Source organism: Puma concolor, chromosome E4 (genome assembly GCF_028749965.1).
Source record: "Puma concolor isolate L17-30 chromosome E4, mPumCon1.1.hap2, whole genome shotgun sequence".
Classification (NCBI taxonomy): Eukaryota; Metazoa; Chordata; class Mammalia; order Carnivora; family Felidae; genus Puma; species Puma concolor.
The window spans coordinates 68285552-68303314 of record NC_141683.1 but is presented as its reverse complement, the minus strand read 5'-3'; the positions used below and the strand labels follow the sequence as shown (position 1 = coordinate 68303314).

The following is a 17763-nucleotide window of genomic DNA, read 5'->3' as shown; positions in this document are numbered from 1 at the left end:
CCTCCCTCACCCCTACCTCCTCCTCCACTCAGGGGGGTTCAGCTGCTGAGGCCCCTCCCCCCTCCTTCCTCCCCACAGTGCCCGCCCCCCCTTCCCCGACAAAGTGCCCCCACCTGTCCAGGTGCTTATCCCAGGGGCCCTCCTTCCTGGCCTCATGAGCAGGCTCACATGTTCTAGGAACGGACGTGACCCACACATGACCCAGGGAGGATTCTGAACTGCTTCCCGCTAACGCTGTGGCAGAGCCCTTGCCCCCAACCCTTTCCCGACTGAGGAGGTTCTCCAGGAAAGCACACTTTGCGTGCACTTCTTCCAGCAATTCGTGTTGGCTGTAGAAAGAAAAATGTAGCGTGATCAAAGGGAAAAACGGTCATTGCGTTTAATCCCACCACCTAAAGAGATCCAACGTGACTCTTCGGAATATAGCTCGACGCCTCTTTGGCTTACAAATCGGGCACGTGTTACATCTGCGTCTGATTTCTTTATTTTTTTAGTGTTTATTTATTTTGAGAGAGCGTGGGGGTGTGAGCGGGAGAGGGGCACAGAAAGAGAGAGAGAGAGAGAGAGAGAGAGAGAGAGAGAGAGAGAGAGTCCCAGGCAGGCTCCATGCTGTCTGCGCAGACCCCGATGCAGGGCTTGATCCCGTGAGACGTGGGATCGTGACCCGAGCCGAAATTAGGAATCGGATGCCATCCAGGCTCCCCGCTTCAAGTCTTTGGGACTTCCTCTTCTGCCTCTGTTGGTTCCCACCCTGCTGGCAGCTCCCGGCTGCGATCTGAGTCCGGCCCCCCAACACGGAGGACAGGGAGGGACGGAGGAAAGAGGCCGCTCCAGGTGGGCAGGGGGCAGGTGCAGTGAACACAAGGAACTGACCTACGAGGCTGCAGGATGCTGGACCCCCGCACCTGCCCGCCACGTCCTAACAGTTCACAGAGTGGCCGCAATGGGGTTCGGTCACCCATACCCTCCAGATGGTCCCGGCGCCACATCTCTGTCTCAAGGCCGTCCTTGGGGCAGCTTCCCGGAGAGGGCTCCCGGGGCCACATTCCAAGGACAGGAGAGGAGGTGAGGCGCCTCCATTGCCCGGGTCCAGCTCACAGGTCAACTGGCAGTCACGTCCTCTCATTGACCTTCCCAAGTAGCCTCATCTCTGTGCCTCCAGCCAGAGAAAGTTCTCTGCTTTGAAGGACTCCTGTGATAAGATCAGATATACTTGGGTCATCCAAGATCACCTCCTCACTGTGAGGTCTGTAACCTTAATCCCATCTTCAAAATCCCATTTGAGGGGCGCCTGGGTGGCGCAGTCGGTTAAGCGTCCAACTTCAGCCAGGTCACGATCTCGCGGTCCGTGAGTTCGAGCCCCACGTCAGGCTCTGGGCTGATGGCTCGGAGCCTGGAGCCTGTTTCCGATTCTGTGTCTCCCTCTCTCTCTGACCCTCCCCCGTTCATGCTCTGTCTCTCTCTGTCCCAAAAAAAATAAATAAACACTGAAAAAAAAGTTAAAAAAAAAAATCCCATTTGACATGTAACCTAACGGGCTCCAAGGACTGGGGGGGTTGGATGTACTCGGGGAGAATATTCTGTCTCCCGCACTGTCTCCCTGCGCTGATGAACACGTCCTTACATTTTGAAACGGAGTCAATCTCCTGGATTTGTTTTTTAGCTCACATCGGATGATGCGAACAGACTCGTCCCTGCCCCTGATGGAGTGTGACTGGCTGGGGGTCCACAGGTCGTTTAGAGCCACGGAGAGGTCACGGAGTAGCTGGTAGGATTCTTTAGAAGGGTATGATATCCTTCCTGTAGAGAAAACAGCTGTGCCTGGTGCCCACAGCATCCCACGCGGAAGGCTGCCTTCTGGAGGTGACCTAGCCATCTCTGGGTCAGAGCCACAGCCTCCCTCCCCGCCTCCAACGGTATGCCCGCCACGTCCTCAGACCCTGGCTGTCCAGAGACTAACGCCACCTTCCCCTCCACCGTCCAGTTGTTCTTTGTTAGCTCTGCGGGTAAACTGAGTCCCAGATCTTCAACAGCCATGCAGAAGGGACTCCAGCTGACTGGGAAAGGTGAATGCAGGGGGACTGCCCGATGTGGCGGCTTCCAAATGACCCGGTGACTAATGCCCGAGTCGTCAGCCCAGCACGCTTCCTGGGGCTTGCAGCGGGAAAGAGCTTTATAACGCATTCTCCACAGATCTGCATCGCCTCGATCTTGATCTCTTCACCTGAAAAATGGGACTAATAATACCTACCTCAAGGAATCCGTTGCAGAAATTAAGTGCTGTCACGTATACAAGGTGGCCTGGTTTATGGGGAGCACTCAGGACATGTTAGCTTGCCTGCCCCACCACTGTCACCCCGTGCCCTGTCCCCATAAGAGTTAAATTCTTCCTTTTTTTATGTTTATTTGTTTTTGAGAGAGAGAGAGAGAGCGCACAAGTGGGGAGGGGCAGAGACCGAGGGGAACAGAGGATCCCAAGCGGGCTCTGCTCTGACAGCAGCGAGCCCGACGCGGGGCTCGAACCCACGAACCACAAGATCGTGACCTGAGCTGAAGTCAGACGCTTAACCGACTGAGCCCCCCAGACGTGCTTTCTAAAGCGGCAGCACATGTGAGGGATCTAGTTTACTAGTATTGGAATGAGACTCCGGGGAGGACACACAAACGAAATGTAGTCCAAACTTGGCGATTTCGGTCTTCGGCACCCCAGAGGTTGGGGGTCTGTCACCCCCTCTCTTCACGTCATCACGTGACCCGGTTCCCTGTTACTGCCCCCCCCTTCGTCTTGTGTAAAGAGTGCTAGAAACGAGGAGCGCCTGGGTGGTGCAGTCGGTTAAGCGTCCGACTTCAGCCAGGTCACGATCTCACGGTCCGTGAGTTCGAGCCCCGCGTCAGGCTCTGGGCTGATGGCTCGGAGCCTGTTTCTGATTCTGTGTCTCCCTCTCTCTCTGCCCCTCCCCCGTTCATGCTGTGTCTCTCTCTGTCCCAAAAATAAATAAACGTTGAAAAAAAAAAAAAAAGAGTGCTAGAAACAACTGCAGAGACCCAGTGAAACATCACTTTATTTTCTTTGGGCAGATGATTGACAATCCATTGTTTTTGCTACATTTGTTTTAAAAAAGGAAACACGTGTGGGTTCTGGTGGTAAATTCTCCAAAACGGGGTTGGGGGGGGGTGGGGAAGAAGCTAACTTCGCACAGGCAAAGCCGGGCCTGGGGAGGTGCGGGTGAGGGCAGGGCTCTCTGCCCCCGAGGGTAATGACTCTTACAGCTGATTCCCACCTCCTCCTTTTCCAGAGGAACCCGGTGGCCCAAAGGCTGCCCCATCTGCCTGAGGTCACAGGTGTGGCCCTGCTGGCTCCAGAAACCAGGTGTCCTGGGTCCCTGCCCACTGCCCCCAGCCGGACACCTCGTCCTCCCTCCCAGCCATCTCCCAGGGAGCGGGGGACCGAAGGGCGTTTACAAAAGTCGAGAATGGGTCAACGTGTTGGGGAAACGGTTGTTGGGGACACAGGAAGTTTTTGGTTGTGTTTTAATCCCTGCTGCCATAGAGTAAATCAGTCTGTTTCTCCCATTCTCGTCATTGGGGTGTGTTGTCCCCAAGCTTCGTTGCGAATTTGCCAGAGAAGGTCCCGGCTGACCATCTGTCCGTGCTTGGCTACATCCTCTACAGAGCAGTCTGGGACTCCTTCTGGAACTCGGCAATCCCGCTGCATTAGTTACTCCTGTAAGTGCTTGGGGTGACGGAGGGACAGGAGGACAGGGGGAGGGGCACGTAGGCAGGAAAGTTACCGCAGGGGCCAGGGCTATGGTGCTAAGTTGGAAGATCTGCACCAAGGTCCCGGGCGGTGCACCCGTCCATCGGAGACCTCGGTGGCCACCGCCAGCCCTAAGGCCCCAGCCTCCTGGGCACGGGCGCCCCGTCCCACGCGCAGCTGCACTTCTCCACCCTCATGTTGGGCAGGCTGACCACCTGGGGCCTGGGCCTGCCGCCCTCCTTGACGCCCACGATCAGGGGCAGCGAGGTCGTCTCCGAGGCGACGCACTGTCGCGGCCCCGGGAACGGCCGCCTGAAGGTCGGGGGCTCCGGGGGCTGCTGGCACGCGCCCACACACTCGTAGGCCAGGAAGCCCGGGGGCTCCAGGACCCAGTTCTCGGCCCACCGCATGCCCCGCAGGTCAACGTAGGTCTCCTGGCGGCAGCAGCGGGTGCCCTCCGCCGCCGGCGCCTCGGGGTCACAGTCGCCCTGGGCTCTGCGGGGACGGGAGGGGCGCAGGTCAGCTGAGGTCACGGTGGGGGGGGGGGCACCCGGGAGGGAGATTTACCGCCAGCTCTCGTCACGTTGCACAGGCTGGGGTTTGCGCCGGGGACGGGGAACCACCAATAACCAGACCCTGCGCAGTACGTGACCTTAGTCCCGGGAGGGGGGGGAAACCCCGCGTCCCTTGATTCCCACGGCACCCCTGGGAGACCCCACGCCAACCCGCCCGCTCGTGGGGGGCCCCGAGGGCCCAGGCGCCTACCCGTAGGCCCCGAGGTCCAGGGTGTGCAGCTCCAGCTGGGGCTCGCCCTGCCCCGTGCCCTCCTGGCCCTGGGACGCGAAGCGGAGCAGCGTGTGGGCGCCCGAGGCCCGCGGGCCCAGGTGCGCCCTCTGCACGGACACCTGCAGCAGCAGCGGCTGCCCAGACCCGCCCAGCTGGCGCCAGAAGTTCACGGCCTCGGTCACGTCGAAGGCCTTCCAGCCACTCTCCTGGAGGGACACCAGCCTGCGACACCCGTGGAGACGGGGGCCTGAGCTGGGGCTGGGGACACCCCCTGGGGGGAGCCTGCCCCCCTCCCCCTCCCCTCCCTTTCTTCTCTCCCCCCCCACACTAGGCCCACATGCCATCCTCCCCTTCTCCCCCTCCAGCCCCCTCCACCTCCCCCTTCCCCCCTTGGGGCCCACGCTCCCCCTCCCCCCCTCCCCCTCCCCCTCCCCCCTCACCCCTCCAACAGCCCTTCCCCCCAATCCCCCACCAACCCCTACCCACCCTGCTGACCTGGGCCCCCCTGTGCCCCCCTCCCCTCCCCACTGGCAGCCCGGCCACGGCCTCCCCACCTGGAGTCCACCAAGTAGGTGCGGTTGGAGCTGTCCTCGTGGATGCGCAGCCACTCGACGGTGACGCGGGCGCGGGCGCCGTGCGGGGACAGCCGCTCGAGCCTGCGCAGCGCGGCCTTGGGGACCGGCTCCTGGAAGAGGCGCAGCACGGCCTGCACCAGCTCGCTGTTCGGGGGCAGGCGCCCCTCCATGCCGAACACCAGCACGTGCGTGGAGGCCTCGGCCGCCAGCAACCTGCCCGCCACCTCTGGGGACGGGAGCAGGGTCAGGAGGCAGGTCAGGCCAGCTGGGAGGGCGCGGGGCCCAGAGCCAGTGAGCAGAATCCCCCAGGAAGGCAGGGAGAGGTGGGGGCGGGGCCTCACCTGCACAGCCTTCTTTTTTTTTTTTTAAAGTTTATTTATTTATTTTCATAGACAGAGAGAGCAAGTGCAAGAGGGAGAGGGGCAGAGAACGAGGGAGAGAGGGAATCCCAAGCAGGCTCCGTGCTGACAGCGCAGAGCCTGACGTGGGACTCGATCCCACGAACCCCGAGATCACGACCTGAGCCAAAACCAAGAGTCAGACGCTTCACCGACTGAGCCCCCCAGGCGCCCCGACACGCAGCCTTCTTTAGGCGAAGGGGCTCGGCTAAAGTGGGAGGGCCAGCGGAGAGAGGGAGGCAGAGAGCCACCGTGGAAATCTGTGGTCACCAGCTGAGAGTGGCCTTTCCAGGAGGGAGGGCAAGAGCCCCGACTTCCTCTCCTCTCCCTGCCTGAGGGGGCTCCTGCCCAGTGAAATGTCCCCAACCGGAGGAAGAGGCGCCTGGGGCCTGTCACCAGCTCCTGTTCCCCAGAGGCACCAGGCCCTGTGTCCCCAACGCCTGAGGCTCCGGGCCGACGGTGGGACCACCTGACCATGGGCCACGTGGCCGCCAGCGGTCAGCTCTGCAGAGCGTTCAGGACCAGCCTCCTCGTCCCCAGGCCTCCAGGCGCCTGACCGGCCAAGGCCATCCTCCCTGTCACTAGCCCCAAGTCCCCTTTCTCTGTCTCCCCTCCTCCCACGGGGCTTCTGCACCCACGAGGGTGTCGTTCCTGCCTCGCCTCTGCCAGTGGGGCCCCTGGTGCAGACGGAGACCAGGGCCCCGGACGCAGCCACGCTCACGGTCCCGTGGAGCCCGGCCCCCCCGCCCCACGACGGCCGTCCCGGGACAGGCCCGCTGGCCTCGGCCTCCCCGCTCCCAACGAGCACAGGGCTGCGGCGGGAGGGGGACCTCACCTCGGACTCTCTGGCTGAACCTCTTCCCGCGGGAGTGGGCGCCGTGGCTGCGCCGCAGCAGGGCCACGTACTGGGCCCTCACGTGGGCCGGGGTGACCAGCCCCTCCACGTCGCGCTGGTCCAGGACGGGCGCCTCGCGCAGGCCCAGCTGCCGCAGCAGGCTGGCCCGCACCTGCTCCCCGGTCAGGGCGGCCCCGGGGCCCGTCAGGGGCAGCGCCCAGAGCGCCCAGCACAGCCACAGGGGCCTCATGGTGCCGCCCGGGGATGGGGGGGCGGGGGTCAGAGAGCACGCGTCCCCCGAGGAGGCTCGGCGAGGGTCCCAGCCCGGTGTGCGGAGGGCCGGGCCGGGCCAGCTTTATAGGCAGCCCTGAGCTGGGCCCGGGCGGAGGGGGGAGGTCACACCCCTCGGACCTCCTGGGAGCTCAGCAGCCAGACGGTCCCTGGGCCTCGAGGAGGGGGCCGTCTGGAAAGGGCACAGAGGCCCGTCTGGATGCCGCACCAGCCCGGGGCCTCTGGCTATTGCTGTCTGGGCAGCTCAGTGACAACTTTAGTGTCTGTTGAACTTCCCTGGCCCTGCCCCAGTCCTAGTCTGCGAAAAAGGGGGCCTATTCTGGGAGAACGAGAGTCCTATTAGGAGACCGTTTAAGTCTCTCCTGGAGGCTAGTGTGGGTCTCCGTTTGGTCATCAGGCAGGAAGGACTCTGGGTTCCTGCAGCGAGCTTCCCCAGAAGCCCCTGGACTCATGTTGCCCCTTTCTCTGTCCTTGCCAGCCCCCCAACCCCCCGTCCCGGCTCCTCTCCACAGGCCCTGGGAAGACCGTGTCCCGTCCATGACAGAGGAGGCCCCTGCGGTCAGGACCGGCTCTCCAGGGGTCCCAGGAAGAGCAGTTTTGCAAGTGTTTGCTGTCACACGACAGACTCGAAGCTCTTTAGACAGGAACTTCATTCTGGGGGCCCTCCATGCCCTAAAACAGAGGCCACAGCTGCCCAGAGTCTCGTCCTGCCCACAGCCTCAGGTATGGCGCCCACGGGGGTGGGAGCCCCCAGTGCCACAAAACACACAGTTGAGACTGTGCACCTGATCACCTGTCCACCCAGTGTACCTTCAGGGCACGGCTTTCCTAAAAATGCCAGTAACGAGAACAATCGTTTCTCGAGTGCCCCCTGTGTGCCAGGAAGCCTTCTAAGCTCTGAACACGATTCACAGCAGCCCGAGGCGGCAGGCGTACCCTCCCGACACGCAGCCAGAGCTCTGCCCAGGGAAGGAAGGTGTCCCGGCTCACTCAGCCATTGGAGGCCAGGAGGCCAGTGCCCGAATCTGTCCCCAGAAGCCCCCGCGTGGCGCAGGAGATTTGGGGGGGGGGGGTGCAGGAAACATGTGGGCCTCATAGCCTGGTGTTCTGACACGGCCTGTGCCTGAGCGCCAAGGGGCCCCGCAGCCAGGAAGCCCCCCGCCTCCTCCGCAGTTCGCTGCATCACTGACAGGTCTCCCACGCCACCCCCCTGCCTCTGTGCTCCCACACATCCCAGGCAGAGGAGGAGAGAAACTTCTCGGCTCAAGGGCGGAATATACTCTGGATCAGAACCCAGGGACATCATGCACAAATTGCCACCATGGGTGTATGCATATGAAATATGTAATAACCTGTAATAACGGTGGGGGGGGCGGCGCTTAGAACTGGAGGAATAATAATAACACTGATCGTGAACCTCATGGTAACAGTGCCTGCGGGTTACACACGGTTCTGAGTGCTTTACACACATTAACTCTTTTGTTTACACTCCAGTGTAATCGACATGTAACATTATGTTAGTTTCACGTATACAAAGTAATGATTTGTTTACTGGGCCACCTGCTCCCCACAGTAAGTCCGGTTCACATGGGTCACCACACATAGTTACAGAATTGTTCTCCTTATGCCGAGAGCTTTAAGACGGTACCGAAAGAAAAATTTAATGGTTATTATTCACTTTTGAGAGAGAGAGAGACAGAGCGTGAACGGAGGGGACAGAGAGAGAGGGAGACCCAGAATCCGAAGCAGGCTCCGGGCTCCGAGCTGTCAGCACAGAGCCCGACAGAGGACTTGGACTCATGAACTGCGAGATCGTGACCTGAGCTGAAGTCGGACCCCTAAGCGACTGAGCCACCCAGGTGCCCTATTGTCCCCGTTTTGGAAAGAAACTGAGCCACGACACTGCTCCCTGGCTTTCCCGAGGTCGTCCGAAGGGAAGGAAACGGGTTTTGGCACATATGTTCCCGGTACGTGGAAGGGGAAGACGGAAACCAGGCAGCAGCCGCACCAGAGGGGAATCGGGGCCTCAGCTCCTTCCCCACCGCCCCCGCCCGTCCCCACCCGCCTTGCATCTGCAGAATCAGTGCAATTCACAGGCAGGAGCCCATGGCAGAGCTCACGTCTCCCATAGTCTGAACCCCCCTGCACGGCGAGGCGCCGCCCCTCGCTCCCCGCCCCCCCCCCCCCCCAGCGGCCCCACAGGCGTCCCGGTCGCTCGCTCTGGGCCAAGTGCGTCCTCCCACAGCAGGGAAGCTGTCGCTTTTCTTGGCGAGTGATTAGCAGGGACTTACTCGATGCAAACATTTGGGCCAAAAGGTGCAGAAGTGTCACATTCCCAGGCAAGCGGGACCGTGTCCCTTAGTCCCGGCAGCGTTTCTGAGCTGGTGTCCCATAAATATGCAGCGGTCCATCACCCTTGCCGCGGGGTGAGCGGAAGCCTGGTGGCTTATCACTGGCCAGTAGGTGCCAAGGAAGTAACACCTGGGCTGCCTCTTGCACGCCAGGGACCCCCTCCCCGGGCCCCCAACATCCCGGCCCCAGGAGCTCCCTGGGGCTGGAGCCTCGCGGTGAGGTCGGTGGGCGCCTGTGCTGGTTCCAGCAAGGATGAGGTGTCACAGGTTGCTGCGAGCGGACAGGACGCTCCCCCCCGCCCCCGACACCTCTGGGAGCCCCCCGTGCCCCAAGCCCCTTTTGCACCACGGGGAAACCGACCGGTTACCCTGAAACTTCACTTTCCCAAGAAGAAAGTCAAGCAGAAAGACCCGCAGACCTTCCTCTGCTGGAATCTCTGCCTCCCCCAGGCCTGTCACCGTGCTCCTGGCCTGGCCTCCCAGCACGGAGAAGACTCTAGAGCCGAGTCCTGAGTGCGAACTGGACCGCAAGTCAACACCCAGCACCTCTGACTGAGGAACGGGCTTCTGGGCCCGGGTGCTCAGGGGGCCGTGGGCACCTGGGCAGGTGGCTCTCCGGGATTGTGGGGACCTCAGGGGTAGCCTGGGGGAGAGCCCGGGGGCCCTCAGCTCCCACCCCAGAGGGACTGCCCCGCAAGGTGCCCCTAATTCTCCCCCCGCACCCCCTACTCTGTAGCCTCAGGGATCTGAGAGCGGAAATGCACCGTCCAGGCCATTCTGCCCGCCCCCCGGTTTTACTTTATTTATTTTTTATGTTTACTTGTTTATTATTTTGAAAGAGAGAGAGGGAGAGGCAGAGAGAGGCGGAGAGAGAGAATCCCAAGCAGGCTCCGCACTGTCAGCACAGAGCCCGACGCGGGGTTCGATCTCATGAACCGGAGATCCTGGCCTGAGCCCGGATCAAGCTTACCCGACGCAGCCCCCCCCAGGCGCCCCTCTCCCCCACCCCCACCTCCCGTTTTCAAAGCCAAGAAAACCGAGGCTCAGAGAGGCGACCACTTGGCCAAACTCGCACAGTCATGGATGGCTGACAGTTGAAGCCAGGCCGTCCAGTTCCCAGGCTGAGCTCCTGCCTCACGCTGAGGCCGGCAGGGCGCACCCGGCGGCCCCAGTGAGCTGGGGACTCGGTCAGTCCGGGTCCGGCTTGGACTGGACGGGGGGCCACGGAGAAGCAGACAGACAGGCAGCCCCCCGACTCCTGAGGTTTCCTGGGCACAGGCTTTTGGTCCCGAATGTGGATTCCAGGCCGACTGAAGTTCTGCTGGGGAAATAAAGTAATTGGGCAATTAGCCAGTGGCCAAAGAGAAAAAACACGAATGTGGATTGGGATGCTTTTTCCGAGGGACTCATCAGCCAGCAGGAGGGAGGGTGGTGGCCTTTGTCATGCGGAGCCGGGAAGCAGGCCCACCCTACAAACACTGTGACCTGTGGACAGTCTGGTCTGGCAGCCTGTGGGGTCAGAGTGGGCTCAAAAAGGGGGAGAACTACGAAATCACCTCTTCTGACCTCGCGAGAGGAAGACTTACAAAGCTGTCGAAATCAGCCCTCGCTCCCCGGGGCTTTGTAAGGCAGAAGGCCAAGCCACTTACCACCCTGTACTGTAGGTTTCCAGTTCTGCAAAGACCTTTTTTTTTCAGGTTTGTGTGTTTGTTTACGAAAGAGTGAGAGAGAGAGTGCGCGAGCTTGAGCGGGGGAGGGGCAGAGAGAGAGGGAGGCACAGAATTGGAAGCAGGCTCCAGGCTCCGAGCTATGAGCACAGAGCCCGATGCGGGGCTCGAACCCACGAACCGTGAGATCATGACCTGAGCCGACGACAGATGCTTAACCAACTGAGGACCCCGGTGCCCCTTCCTCGTGACTTTCTGGGTGACGTTTTCCTTTCTCCGCCTTACTTCCTTGAAAGAATACCGTATATAACACACAGAACATGCAACCTACACGTTCACCAGCTATGCTGTCCGAAAGCTCTGGTCCTCAGCAGGCTGTTTACTGGTGGTTAAACTGGGGGGGAGTTGAAAGTTCCACGCAGATTTTGACTGCACAGGGGTTGGCGCCCCGACCCCCACATCGTTCAAGGGTAGGCGGTACTCTGCACCCCTACGCATGTGCACTCGGGCTCAGCACGCGACCCAAGTCCCCTCCCTCCTCCTCGGGTGGCCCGTGCACAGCCCAGCCTTCCGGCTGGCTCTGGCCTCTGCGTCGGGGACTCCTCGGTTCCTGCGGTGGCTCTCCCTGACCCGGTGCTGCCCGGCCCAGTCTTTCTGCACAGCTTGGCCGTGGTGGAGCCACAGCGCGGGCCACCCTGAGCTTTGCAGGAGGGCTTCCCACCCCGCACCTGCCCCTGCCCCGTTCTGGCACCTTCCCTCCCAGGTCCGGTTTATTCCGTGGGCGAGCCCCGGGGTGCGGTGATTTCTGCCCGGAATCACCCAGGAAGCTGCAAAATCACGGACGGCTGGACCCCAGGCCTCCTGAGTGGGCCTCGCTGGGCTACACGGTCCAGGAATCCGACAGATGCAGGGGGGAGGCTGGCTGGGACTGCGAGAGCAGGCCTGTGAGGGAGACGACATCTGTTCTGCCATTAAGGGCATGGTAACCTGGCCCGTTCCAGACAATTCCTCGGCTTCCTGATTGCCTGAGAGAGGAAAGAAAGGGCTCAGAAAAAAAAAAAAAAAGGAAAAGAATTTTTGTCGTGAGGTCTTTTCTGGGCTTTCCCTGAGCCTTCGAGAGTAAGAAGAGAGGGACAGAAAGGGGTTTCTCTCTCTAAACACTCCAAACACAATCACGATCTATGCAAACGGAGGTTCCTATTCAACACTCTGGAGTTCACACCCTGTGGGTCAACATTTCCCTCTAAATCTCTGTTAATTCTCGGGGCGCCGGGGTGGGGGTGGGGGGCTCAGTCGGTTAAGTGACTGACTTCAGCTCAGGTCATGATCTAGCGGTTCGTGAGTTCGAGCCCCACATCGGGCTCTGGGCTGACAGCTCGGAGCCTGGAGCCTGCTTCAGATTCTGTGTCTCCCTCTCTCTGTCCCCCCTCCCCCCGTCCCCGTCTCAAAAACGAATACACATTTGGAACATAAATAAATAAGTATTCTCCACCACCACCCTCTCCTGCAAAGAAACTCTTTTCTGTCTTTCTGGATATCTTCACTTTCCAGAGCCCTGGCCCAGGAGCAGGAGGCCAGTGCTAAGTCTGAACCGCGGCCCCTCTGCCTGGGGGACCCCCAGCCTGTCACTTCTGTGGCAAAGACCCAGGTTCCTCCTCCTGAGCACCCCTGGAGGCTCTCCCGAGGCCCAGCCCGGCTCCCCACACCCCCCCACCCCTGCCACCAGCAGCACCCTGGCCTCTCACAGAACAGCCCGGGGAAGGTCAGCTACTGGCTGGCTCTCCATTTCTTCTTTGCCTTGGAGACAGTCTCCACTGGCAGGTGTAACATAAAGTTCACTTCCTTCATGAAAACCCCTTGCTGGTGCTCTGACCACCGCCTCTCTCCCTGCCCGGTCCTCCCTCTGTTCCCTGGATGCCCTTGACCCCTCATGGGAACACCGGGTGACACTCCCTCTTGGCAATCTGGTGCCGGACAGAGTTATCAGCTTGGCCGGGGACGGACAGCCTCTGGTTGGAACCAGTAATCCTGCCCAGCCCAGTGCCCGGCAAACAGTTGGCACTCAGGGTTGGCGGGGTGGGGATGGGGGGCAGGGGGAGGGAGGAAGGGATGAAAGAATACATGGGTGGGCGAGTTCTTTTTTTTAATCTTTATTTATTTTGGGAGAGAGAGGGAGAGCATGAGCAGGGGAGGGGCAGAGAGAGGGAGAGAGAATCCCAGGAAGTTTCTGTGCTGTCAGCGCAGAGCCCGATGGGGGGCTCGAACCCACAGACCGCGAGATTGTGACCTGAGCCGAAGTCGGACGCTTAATGGACTGAGCCCCCCCAGGCGCCCCTAGACGGGCAGTCACATTTTCCAGGCAGCAGGTACCGAGTCGGTCACGTGGAGCCAGAGCCCGGGAGCAGCAGCAGGGAGGCTCTCTCTGCAGGGCGGCTGATAGCGGGGAGGAAGGATGTGCGCGCTCTCCGGGGGGGGGACAGGGACGGGGCAGGTGGGCTAAGGGCACAGGGGGCCCCCGGGAGGCCGCAGCCTTTTGTCAGGAGCTGTCTGGGGAAGGAAACCAGCTTTGGCCCTTTTGTCCCCTCCGGCCTACTTCCCCCACTCCCGGCTCTTCATTAGGGAGTGTGACACCCGGGGCCACCGCGCAGCCCCCGCACCTCCTGGGAACACCTGTTGCTTCCTGCGCGGCTCTCGCTGCCCCTTGAGCATTTGGCTCCAAGAGGTTCCTGGTGGGAGCTGGTGGGGTTTCTAAAGAGACGAGTGCGGGGCGGGGGGGGGGGGGGGGGTGCGTGTGTATGATGTGTCTGTGTGTGTGTGTGTGTGTTAACTTACACGACCCGGTGGACGCCCTGTTCAGAAACCCCAGGTGCAGCCCCTCCCCCTCTCTGCAGGACGTCCTCCCCTCAGAGTTTCAACAATCCCGTGGGTGACTTGGTCCCTCTGTCGCTTTGCAAACGTGTAAACAGCACACGCAAGCCTGGCGTCTCGGCCCCGGGGCCGCAGACGGTCTGTTGTGTCGCCAGATAAATGCAGGGGTCAGCCCCGGGGACAGCTGCCACCCGGGAAGACACGTGGGAAGACAAGGGGTCTGCCCAAGTCTCTCCAGGGACAGGTGCCTGGTGTCGAGGCTCGTGGCCAAAACACCAAACACGTACCATCTCACAGAGGCCGGGCCACGGGGCCAGGGGCGGCTTTGCTAGATGGTTCTGGCCCAGGGTCCCTGGGGGTTGCGGTCAGGACCACAGTCAGGGCCGCGGGGCGGCCTCCAGCTGGGCTCGCTCACCCCTCGTGGACCCAAGGCAGCGACCCCAGGTGGAACTCTCCAGAAGCTCCAGGACACAGCTGGAGGGAGGAGGTCGGGGCTGGAAGTAGAAACCTGGGAATTGTCTAGATGGAAGTAGAACAGGATGTCGCAGAAGCCAATGTCTGAGACCCATTCTGGTTTTAGTTTCAAATGTGACACTTTGGCATTCATTTTGATTTTTTGAAATTCTCAACTAAGACAGTATTTATCTTGACTCCTGAGTTTCCGGAGCCTCCTGAATGTCGCGTACAAGGTGAGTGCGTCACTGACCCCACTCTGGTCCCAGCCCTCGTGGGAGAGGGGATGAGGAGGGGGCAGGAGGGGAGGAGGCTCGGCGGAGACAGGCCCTCGCCCCTCCGGCTCCCTGTGTCCCCCCTGCGCTGTGGCCACATCACCAGGCTTGCTCCCGAATGTGGGAAAGGTGGGAGGAAAGCTTAGAACTTTCTAGACCCCAGCCTCAGCCTCTGTGGGACGTCTCTGGGCAGACCCCCCAGTGGCCTTTGCCCTCACGTCAGTTTCTTCCCGGGGAGGCGGCTGAAGCCCGTCTAAGGGCAGAGCCCCTTGTGAGGAGAGGAGGTAAGTCCAGCCAGGGAACCCCAAATGGTGTCCCGTGTCCCCTTTCCTCAGCAGGACCAAGAGCAGGGGCAGGCCGGGGCCCCGTGGCTGCCTGCCCCTACCCCCACGGCATGGCGCCCACGGTGTGTGTCTGTCCGGGGCTCCGGGCCCTTACGTGTCTCTACCCTTAAAACAGTGGAGGCTGGGAAGGGAAACCGAGGCCAAAGTGCCCAAACTAATTCCGTGTCAAGGCCATGCAGCCTGTCAGGGGCCCCACTGGGATTTGAACCCAGGGCCCCTGAGCAGCCAGGCTGCCCCACTGCTCCTTCATCTCGTGGGGAACAAGCCCCTGATCCCAGTGGATGGGCCACTTCAGGGTTGGGGGGCTCAGTCGGTTGAGTGTCCGACTTCGGCTCAGGTCATGACCTCGCGGTTTGTGAGTTCGAGCCCCGCGTCGGGCTCGGTGCTGACGGCTCAGAGCCTGGAGCCTGCTTGGGTTCTGTGGCTCCCTCTCTCTCTGTCTCTCTCTCTCTCTCAAAACTAAACATTAAAGAAAAGGAAAAAGGAAAGGAAAAAGGGAAGGGAAGGGAAGGGAAGGGAAGGGAAGGGAAGGGAAGGGAAGGGAAGGGAAGGAATACAGCGATGAATCAGGAAATGTGTGCCTGAGACCCAGGCCAGACCGGCTGGCCTCTTCCCCCAGCAGAGGCCCCCCCTCCCTGCTTCTGAGTGGCCCCAGCGCCTCCTGCCAGGCAGTGTCACCCTCTGGTCAGACCCAGCTGGCCCCTGAGCCATCGTCCCCATCCTCAGAACAAGGAGAAGGCCCAGCCTTTGCAGGGTTGTTAAATCAGTACTTATGAAGCACTTAAAACGGTCGGGGCGCCTGGGTGGCGCAGTCGGTTAAGCGTCCGACTTCAGCTCAGGGTCACGATCTCACGGTCCGTGAGTTCGAGCCCCGCGTTGGGCTCTGGGCTGATGGCTCAGAGCCTGGAGCCTGTTTCTGATTCTGTGTCTCCCTCTCTCTCTGCCCCTCCCCCGTTCATGCTCTGTCTCTTTCTGTCCCAAAAATAAATAAACGTTGAAAAAAAAAATTTTTTTTTAATAAATAAATAAAAGTGATCATTTCACTTTAAAAAAAAAAAAAAAAACGGTTGCCAGAAGACGGAAAGCCCCAGGTAAGTGCTTTATAAGATAAAAAAAGGAAAAGAAAGGATCCCAGAGGCTGTTTAACTCACCCCAGGGCCCTCGGGCAGGACCCATCCACGGAGCAGGAGGAACAGCACAGCCCTGGGCGGCGGGAAGGGAACATCATGCAGGCAGGTGGTCAGTGAGGACCCCTTGTGAAGAGGCGGCGGTCAGCAGGTGTGTTTACAGGAGCCGCCTTTTTTTTTTTTTTTTTCAAGTTTATTTATTTTGAGAGAGAAAGTGTAAGTGGGGGAGGGGCAGAGAGAGAATCCCAAGCAGGCTCCACACTGTCAGCGCAGAGCCCAACGCGGGGCTCGAACCCACAAACCTCGAGACCATGACCTGAGCCGAGGTCGGGCGCTTCACCGACGGAGCCACCCAGGCGCCCCTTAATGTCATCTTTATACTCTCTGTGTTTTCCAGAATTCTTGCAAGCTTTTGTTCCAGAATCAGAAAAATGAGGGTTTTTTTTGGTTTGGTTTGTTTTTTTTTTTTTTTTTTTTTTTTTTTTTTTTTTTGGCGTGGCTGTTTTGAATGCACCGATGCTGGTGTTACAACAGATAACTCGTCACAACAGACGGCGTTACAATAACCTGCCCGCTCAGAACCTTGGGTGAGTGACGTAATCACTGACACTGGGTCTGGTTAGGCACAACGAGGGGCGAAAAGAATGCCAGATCCGGCGGCCTGGCAGAAAGCGCCCATTTCCTGACTCGTCCCTTCACCACGCTTTGTGCCAGAGGGGATGCCGCGGGGGAAGAGTCGTGCCCGCCCCAGGGACGTCGGACTCAACCAGGCTGTTTACGGATTGGCTGTTTGCTGCCCTTACGCTTTGGGAAAACGTTCAAGTGCTTCTTGGCCGCACAAGCTGAGCTACGCTCCTTAACCCACAAAGTCAAAGGAACTTCCTTCCAAGCCCTCAGATGTAGAGCATTTGCGAAATGGTCTTCCAGACTAGAGGGGGACGTCCACGTGGCCGACAAACCCCAGCCTCGCTGGTCATCGGGCCACCATCCGCTGTCAGGAAGGACAGAAAGGGTTGACATTCCTCTGTGTCTCCCAAAGCCGAGCGCATCCGTTCCTATGACGGGCGTAGGCGTGTACCCGACAGAAAAGGGTCACGCGTTCGTCAAAAGCATGTGCTAGGACGTTCATAGCCGGCCGTCGGTGATGCTCCCACACCGGAAACCATGCAAAAGTCCGTCGGTCGTAGAACGGACGTGGCAGGGCAACAAATGTGAATGGACAACTAGCCCGAGCGGTATGCGGAATCCCACACGGACGTGCGCACAACAGAACTGAGTTCGCGTTCGGTTTCCGGAAGCCAGGATGGCATGTGCCCTTGGGAGGCGCGGCCCAGGAGCAGGCCTCAAGGGGCTTTGCCGGTGCTGGTGACAATCAGATTCTCGCTGTGCGTGCTGGTCACACAGTTGCATTGTAAACAAGCCACCCTGTGCACTACGGCTTAGTCACGGGTTCTCTGTGACATTCAGCGGTACGTTTGTTGAAAGGCCCCATTAGGGCGCCTGGGTGGCTCAGTTGGTTTGTTCATTTCCATTTGTTTTCGGGGCACCAGGGTGGCTCAGTCGGTTGAGCGTCCGACTTTGGCTCCGGTCACCATCTCGAGGTCCGTGGGTTCGAGCCCCGCGTTGGACTCTGTGTTGACAGCTCGGAGCCTGGAGCCTGCTTTGGATTCTGTGTCTCCCTCTCTCTCTCCACCCCTCCCCCGTTCATCCTCTCTGTCTCAAAACTAAACAAACGTTAAAAAAGAAAAGAAAAGAAAAGCAAGGCCCCTTAATGGAAGGACGAGTTGAGAGCAGGAAGAAATACTTCCCTAGAACATCACCGAGGCTTGCCTGCCCTCGAAACCAGGGCCTGGTCGTCTTTCTCTCACCACGTAAGTTTACGTGTTTCTGCAGACACGCGTGATTGGAAACTAAGTTCCTTTTTGCGTATATTGGATCGATTTCCCCCCAGTACGAACTTCTGAATGCAGATGAGTGGAACTTGTGCTCTTTCTCTGGGGAAAATTTTCTTTCTTTCTTTTTTTTTTTTTAATTTT

At 59.8% G+C, this 17763-nt stretch overlaps 2 protein-coding genes across 2 annotated transcripts in view; one reads left to right on the top strand and one right to left on the bottom strand.

Moving 5' to 3' along the window:
* Positions 1-17763, top strand: part of EPHX1 (epoxide hydrolase 1) — a 138341-nt gene that overhangs the window by 84919 nt on the left and 35659 nt on the right. The window lies entirely within an intron of this gene.
* LOC147572776 (left-right determination factor 1-like) lies at positions 3045-6624 on the bottom strand. Its single transcript, XM_086693900.1, has 4 exons — positions 6352-6624; positions 5098-5344; positions 4523-4765; positions 3045-4252 (listed from the first exon to the last, which is right to left on the bottom strand). Exons 1-4 carry the CDS (start codon positions 6599-6601, stop codon positions 3889-3891), a joined length of 1104 nt encoding a protein of 367 aa, XP_086550026.1. The 5' UTR covers positions 6602-6624; the 3' UTR covers positions 3045-3888.